At 40.8% G+C, this 8,118-nt stretch overlaps 1 protein-coding gene across 1 annotated transcript; it reads left to right on the forward strand.

Annotated features, from left to right (window-relative positions):
• The first annotated feature begins 1,003 nt into the window (after positions 1-1,003).
• Positions 1,004-6,754, forward strand: ZNF397 (zinc finger protein 397). The gene is made up of 3 exons (XM_056138232.1): positions 1,004-1,480; positions 2,155-2,296; positions 5,596-6,754. The coding sequence occupies exons 1-3, from the start codon at positions 1,073-1,075 to the stop codon at positions 6,639-6,641; spliced, it is 1,596 nt and encodes a 531-aa protein (XP_055994207.1). The 5' UTR covers positions 1,004-1,072; the 3' UTR covers positions 6,642-6,754.
• The last annotated feature ends 1,364 nt before the right edge of the window (positions 6,755-8,118 follow it).

Below are 8,118 nucleotides of genomic sequence, written 5' to 3' on the forward strand. Positions count from 1 at the left end.
CCGGTCGCTGAAGTTAGCTGCAGTTTTTAGGGTTAGAACTTATCTTACTACTGCGCTTTCCAGCACTTACCCACCCAAACGCTGTTTCCCCGTCTAGCCCCTCAATGGATGACGTTTGATCTTTTTTACAGATTTTTTGCAACATAATTACTTGTTGCCATGTTTCACTTTGATTTTTCTTTAGCATATCCAGACCCTATGAAAGCGGAGGGTGAGCTTTGGTGTCTCTAGGGAGGTTCAGAGACATACCTAACATGTTTTTGAACACATGGTCAGCACTTAACATATATATCTTGGTTAATTACTTGGTAGATATTTATTCACAGTCAGAAAACTTTGTAAACACCACTCAGAAAGGTCTAGAGAATAAATACCCTAGTGTTTGTTGAAGAAATTGGTGGAATACCAAATTTAATGAAACGGCAAAGATCCAGTAATTTTTACAGGAACTCATGTAAATAAGATTTTTTTTTAAAAGATGTTTCACTGCTTTAAGTGAAAATCAGTTTTGCTATAGAACATAACAAGAAAAATTTCCTTTTCGTCGGCATCATTAAATCTTAGTGAAAAATCTACACTTATAAGCCTGAGATCTATGTATACTTACCAAGAAAGGAAGTTTTATAGACATGTTAAATGATAGATTTTTCTCCTTGATAGTCAGAATTAAATGTGAATTTGAAAAAGGAAGTTTCTCAGTATGTGACTTATTGCTAGTGCATTCTTTTGAGAATTTCAGAAATTCCAAATGATTTTTTTCCCCAAAGTAATTTCTTAAGAATATCTCTAGGAGTAATTTCTTAGGAATCCTAAGAAATGGGAGATCTTGATCAAGGTGAGTGATTTTTAGTCTGTCACTGTATCATTAGTTACAGACTCAAACATACTGCATTTTAGTATATTACTTGGGTAGGTGATCATTATTGAACTTCTTACTAGTTCTACTTTGTTTCCACTACTTATATTAACCATGCTTTTATTACCTTCAGGAAAGAAAAAAAAGAAAACTCAAATTCTGAAGCACAAGACCCAGTTGTAGTGAGTGAGCCTTTTGCTAAGCTATTTCAATACAATGGCTGTGGAATCCAGAGCCATTTCAACTTTGGTACCTCGGAACCACCAGGAACTAATACTAGTGAAAGTGGAAGAAAGTCTTTCCTGGGGTCAGAAATCTAGAAAGAATGGGAGTAATCAATCCTGCCAAGAATTGTTTCGCCAACAGTTCAGAAAGTTTTGCTACCAGGAGACACCAGGGCCCCGGGAGGCCTTGGGCCGACTCCAAGAGCTTTGCTATCAGTGGCTCATGCCTGAGGTGCACAGCAAGGAGCAAATCCTGGAGCTGCTGGTGCTGGAGCAGTTCCTGAGCATTCTACCTGAGGAGCTGCAGATCTGGGTTCAGCAGCATAGTCCGCAAAGTGGCGAGGAAGCTGTCACACTGCTGGAGGATTTGGAGAGGGAATTCGATGATCCAGGGCAACAGGTGGGAATGGGAAAAAGTGGTATGTTGAGAGAAAGGTATTTACAGATTAAAGCATGTGGCATAATTGTAGTGGGTAAAAATTTGTTTCTCCTAACCCTTAATTATCTGTAAACTATACCTATCTTGTTAATTGGCTCCCTTTTCCCTCTTACTCCTGATGCTCTTTGTTAACATCTTTGAGGTGTATGTGCATGATCTAGGGATCACTCCTAGCAACCCTTGGCCCTGTGAACTGGACGTTAAATGCTAGCATCCCATGCTGAAAGTAGATTATAGACCGAACATGATTGCCACTCAATTCCCCTTTTTTCAAACCACAGCACCCCAAAGGAGAGAGAGAGTACAAGAGGGAATGCCCTGCCACAGAGGCAGGTGGGACGGGGGGGATGGGGGGTAGGAGGGATACTGGGATCAGTGGTGGTGGAGAATGGGCACTGGTGGAGGGATGGGTACTCGATCACTGTATTACAACTGAAACCCAAGCACAAAAATTTGTAAGTATACAACTGTACCTCATGGTGTTTCACTAATAAAAATATAAATAAATAAGTAAATGCTAGCATCCAACCAACATTCAAGACTTTGTCCTCCCGACAACCAACCATTCTGCTCTCTTTCTAAGCAGCTTTCCTAGAGATTTTCTCCCTGAGCTAACCCTGTTTTACTGATTTCAGGTCCCAGCTAGTCCACAGGGCCCAGCAGTGCCATGGAAGGATTTGACATGTCTTGGAACTTCCCCAAAGTTAACAAATATCCAACTCCAGCCTTTAAAGACACAGCTGAAGCCCTGGAAACCTTGCCTTTCCCCCCAAAGTGGTAAGAAATAAGAGACGCATCTGGGAAGTATTAGCAGTCAAGCATCTGGTCTTGTGAACACGGAATTAATTGCCTTTTACAAACCTGCCCCAACTAAGTCTCACCTTTTTAATTCTAGATTGGAGGTGCTCACTTTAGCAGCTTTTACTCAGCAGCCCTCATGAACTACTGTCAGTTTTCCTGGGTCATTTTCCCAGTCACTTTTCCCTTCATTAGGTAACATAATAGGGTGTTCCTGTGATGTTCACTGGTTCTCTGTCTTTTAGGGACTTTTGAATTCCCTAAACCTGGATGAATTCTAGAGGGGGTAATGAATGACTTAAAAGGCAACTACAATATAGAGTAGTAAATGCTGAGGACTGTGGTGCACATCTTTAGGCATTTAAGAAAACTTAGCAAATCAAGATGCTTTTTGGTTGAAGACTCAATCAAAGTGAAGGTTTGAATTATGAGTAAAAGAAAGAGAAGTCAGTAGGTGGAAGGAAAGTTTTCTAAAGCTAAAGGGGAAACTGTTCCTGTACTCGCAGCTCCTGACATGGGATATGGAGGTTTCCCCTCATATTTAAGCAATTCTGACCAACCCAGAATTAGTGCAGTTCCCGCAGGTTGTAACGACCCACAGGATGACCTCTCATGATAAACTGCCAGTTAACACTTCAGTCCTCAGGTTCCGCACACTTATGTTCCTTTGACTACCAATTGGAATTTCCATAACCACTTCTTTAGGCTGCATAATTTTCTGTCAGGGCTCACAGAATTCAGAGACACTTCAGGCTATGGACGATCAGTTCTTTGGAACAGAGCTATCTGGAGGGTGAGTTCCAAAGAGTCTTGAGCTCAGCTTTTGTCCCTGGGGCGCTGGGTGTTCTCATCACTTGGAAAGCTTTCAGAACCATTTCATTTAAGGTTTTTGTGGATGCTCATTATTTAGCTATAACTGATTAAATCATTGCTTGTCAATAATTAGCTCAATCTCCAGTCTCCCTGGAGGTTGGAAGATAAAATTGAAAGTTCCAGAACTTTGATACATTTAGTTCTCTTGGCAATTAGTTCCCACCAATAGTCCACCCTAATCCTCCCAGAGTCACTCATTAGCATATAATCTGGTGTGGTTAAAGGGGTTTATGAATAACAGAAGCCACTCCTTTACCCCCCACTACTTAGGAAAATTCAAGGGTTTTTAAAGCTTTGTGCTAGGAATTTAGGATGAAGACCAAATGTACATTTCTGATGCTATACCATCATATAAACAAAGGCCACAAAGTTCTCAAGCTGAGAGAGTACAACCTATTTTGGGAATTATAGGTACAAGTGGTCTACTTAAAATTTAAACTTGGCTGATGGTATGAAAGCAGTGAATATTCAGTCAAAATCACCCTTCAGATTTTGTTTGTTTGGGTCCACACACAGGTGCTTGGGGCCTACTCCTGGATTGGTGCAAGGGGAATGTGCAATGCCGGGGATCGAACCTGAGTCTTCAGCATGCAAAATATGTTTTCTAGTTCTTTTAGCTAGCACTTGCCCTCATTTTTAATTTTGATCGGTTCTAGTGGTATGTGTTTTGCTACATTTTGTGTTGGGCAGGCAGCTTCCAATCAATCATGTTATCACTGAGGAAAATTAACTGACAGTGTCCAGCATACTGTGATGCCAGGTTTTTTAATATAATAGTTGTTTTTTCACATTACATCAGAATTTTTCCCTACTATAGGCAGTTGTTCTGAGTACCTTAAAGGTATGCTAACCAATGGGTTTGCTGTAGAAAATACATTTTCTTCTTTTTTTTTTTTTGAAATGGGGCCATACCTGGTGGTGCTCAGGGCTTCCTCCTGGCTTTGCATTTAGGAATTACTCCTGGTGGTGCTCAGGGGACAGATGTGATGCTGGGTATTGAACCTGGGTCAGCTGCGTGCAAGGCAAATGTCCTGCCTTCTGTACTATAGCTCTGACCCCTCCACTTAAGATATTTTGAAGTTGTACCTGAACATAACTCCATTATAAGTGAAAGAAGGTCAGTAGTTCAGTTTTACTTGAATAGATAATTCATAGGAGAGAGGTGGTGGGAGATGAAATAGAGACTAATAAGACCGACTTTTTAAAACTGTCTTCCTGATTACCTGATTAGTTTGTACACTATAGTGGGTATAGTCAAACGATTTTGGACAAGGCAGTGACATAATTGGCTTTAGGTTTTGGAACTTTGTGAGTGAGAAGAATTGAGGAAGGCAAGAATAGCTCTCTCGTAGGGACCTATACTTCAAGTGATCCCAGTAAGTAAATCAAGATACATTATGGTAAGACGTACAAGAACAAAGTTGGCTCGTATTCTGAAGCACTTAAATCACATTGCAATAGCTGCTGATTGCTAAAGGTAGAGCATAAGGAAGAGGTTTAAGGATGACATTCTGATTTCCATCTTGGACAGTTGGTTAATGATGATGCTATTCCTATTAATGGGAAATCAGGGAGGAAACGTGTTTAGTTTCATACATTTTTGGTGCTTGTGAAATAGTCACAAGTAATATGCCACATTAGCAGCTATCGGATATGAGAATTTTGAGCTCAGTAGAGAAAACTGGGTATATGGGGTAACATTCGCTAATAACATAGCTTATAAATAAAGTCTAAGATGTAGAGAATTTGTTGAGTAAAGATACATGAGAAACCAGAACAGAACCTGGATAAATTCATAATGGAGTGATTGACATAAGCTTTTGAGTGACAGAATCAGGCTAACAGAACTGGAAGAGAATGTCTGTAAAGTAAGGATAGGGTCTTCAGTGTCAATGCTGTGGAGAGGACAACTACTAACATCTGCTGGATTAAGCTGCTGTGAGGTTGGTGACAAAAAGTGGTAAGGGTGTGGTTGGGTAGTGGAGAGGGAAAACAGGTTGCTGGGTGGGCATGAATATAGACAAGCCTTTCAATAAATGCTACTGTGACTGAAAGGAGAGTGAGAGTAACTATGAAAGATCTGTGTAGGCAAAGAGTTTGATTTTAAAAGATGAAGATAAACAGTTGATTCAAAGTCTGATGAGCAGGAATTAGGGGAAAAGGAGGATTGGTGATCAAAAAGAAAATATTTGGTCAATTATAAGCTCAAAGGAGACAAGAAAAGATGAGCTTCAAAATGTAGATGCTGACCTTAGTGTTAGAAAGGAGAGACTGTAATGACCAGTTGAAGAAACAGTATGTGTGGACAGTGACATCTTTTATTGGTGGTAGTTTCTTTTCTTATAAAGAGTATCTAGAATGACTAGAGAAATATAAAATCTGACATTTTGCTGTTATCATTTCAGATTCTGAGACCAGTGAATCAGCAGCAAAGGACTTACCAAGAGAAAAATCACAAAGAATTCCCCAAGAGCCTTCATTTGGAGGAGTTAGTGAACATGAAAGCAGTTTAGACTGGCAGCAAGGAAGTACTACAGGGGGAAAACTCACACAGCCTTCCCAAGGAGGGAGTTTTAGTCAGGTCATCTTTACACACAACTCTCTAGGGGATAGTGTCCAGCACAGTGGCCCTCAGAGAAGCTTGATTCTAAGTGCAAATGCTCTAATGTATCAGAAAGTTCCTACTGATGAGAGACCTTATAAGTGTGATGTGTGTGGACACAGGTTTAAACAGCACTCCTCTCTCACGCAGCACCAGAGAATCCATACTGGAGAAAAGCCCTATAAGTGTAACCAGTGTGGAAAGGCCTTTAGTTTGAGATCATATCTTATTATTCATCAGAGAATTCACAGTGGTGAGAAAGCATATGAGTGTAGTGAATGTGGGAAAGCCTTCAGTCAGAGCTCAGCTCTCATTAGACATCGGAAAATTCATACTGGTGAGAAAGCTTGTAAGTGTAATGAATGTGGCAAAGCATTCAGTCAAAGTTCTTACCTCATTATACATCAAAGAATTCACACTGGTGAAAAACCCTATGAATGTAATGAGTGCGGAAAAACCTTCAGCCAGAGCTCAAAACTTATTAGACATCAGCGAATTCATACAGGAGAGAGACCTTACGAGTGTAATGAATGTGGAAAAGCTTTCAGGCAGAGCTCAGAGCTGATTAGCCATCAGAGAATACATAGTGGAGAAAAACCCTACGAATGTAACGAGTGTGGAAAAGCCTTCAGCTTGAGCTCAAACCTCATCAGACACCAGAGAATTCATAGTGGAGAGGAACCTTATCAGTGTAATGAATGTGGCAAGACCTTCAAAAGGAGCTCAGCCCTTGTTCAGCATCAGAGAATCCATTCTGGGGATGAAGCCTACATATGTAGTGAATGTGGGAAGGCTTTCAGGCACAGATCAGTGCTGCTGCGCCACCAGAGAGTTCATGCTGTAAAGTAACTAGTGAATGTAAATATTCTAAATACTTTAGTCATGTTTATCTATTTAGTCAAAGGGTTGACTTTGGAGCAAGACTCCATAAAGGTTTAAACTAGGTTTTCGAGTCAGTAGAACTTTATGCAGCACTTCCCAATGCTAATGCCGATTATCCCTCCAAAAGCTTCAAAGACTTCATCAGAATAGCAGTTGGAAGAACCATTGCTTCCAGCTTTTCACTTACCGTTAGTATTCAGGAATGCAGATAAATGGGAATGTGATACTGAAGCCTCTTTTTTTCCCAGAGGGGGCAATGATCCAGGCTCTCTGATTGCATCATTATGGCTGGTTTGACAAAGATGAAGACTGTGAAGATGATTTTGTCTTAGGAAAACAAAAATGTTGCTGTCCAAGTAACGACAGTAATGAGGCAGGGGAGCTGGCTCAGGGCTGCAGTGCAGGGTGAGCTCAGTTTTGATCCCTGCACCACAGCCAAACAAGTGGTGATGGGGCATATTGGGGAAATAGTTCCATCCATCAGTGCTTTCCTGAGCTGTGGGCAGGTCAGAAGTGAAACAATACAAATTAACTTATCCAGCTGTTATTTCTGTGTTTTGTACCAGGCACTTGGAGTACAATGGGAATAGGACACATTCTGTAGTTTAATGGGGAGGACAGATGAGCATGGTGCTATAGTATGAGCAGTGTTATGGGACATCAGGCAGCACCTGACTCACTCTTTGAAGAATATACTTCCCAGAAGTATATGAAGAATAAGCAGAATGCCTTACTCCTGCCAGTGAAACATGCTGACCAAGGATCAATGTCTCCAGCAGAAGAAACAAAAATACAGAGGAAAAAAGCCTATATTATTTGGAAATTATTGTGTGGAGTTTCTTTGGAGTGGAGGCATGTGTGCAGCCAGACTCTTAAGCAGTAGCAAAATATAAGGGAGTGGAGATGTTTTTCTCAATAGGTAAAACCTTGAGTCCTTGAACCATTGGATGGTGAGGAGCTTTGTCTGGTATTCCTGATCCCAGGAAATGGTTAGTAGGTCATTTCTTTGCCCACCACAGATAAGGCTAGCACTTTCTGGGGGTTAAGAGTCAACAATGAATGTCAAGTCTCCCTCAGAGACTACCAAAACTGAATCTTCTTTCTGGGTCAAAAGCCAGAAATGTAACAGCTGCCATAACATTTTTTCCCATGTCTATAACCCCAGTTTCTAGAATACTCCCTGGAGCTCTGGTTCTCAGAAGTACCTTCCAGGTGAGTGGCTACAGGCACCTCACACATGTTCAGTTTTATCTTCTATCAGCAATATTTGTCTTACAAGTTTTGTTAATGGAAAAAAATGTCAACAGGAAGTAGCTATCATGGTCAATCCAGAGCCCTCTCTTCTGAAGGACTGACAGAAAAAGTATGAGACTTGGCACTTACTAGTCCAAGGCAGAAAGGCGTCCTGAGTTATACAGCAACCGAAAAATACTCGAGTACCTAA

The sequence above is a fragment of the Sorex fumeus genome, unplaced genomic scaffold, assembly GCF_029834395.1.
Source record: "Sorex fumeus unplaced genomic scaffold, SorFum_2.1 ptg000128l, whole genome shotgun sequence".
NCBI lineage: Eukaryota > Metazoa > Chordata > Mammalia > Eulipotyphla > Soricidae > Sorex > Sorex fumeus.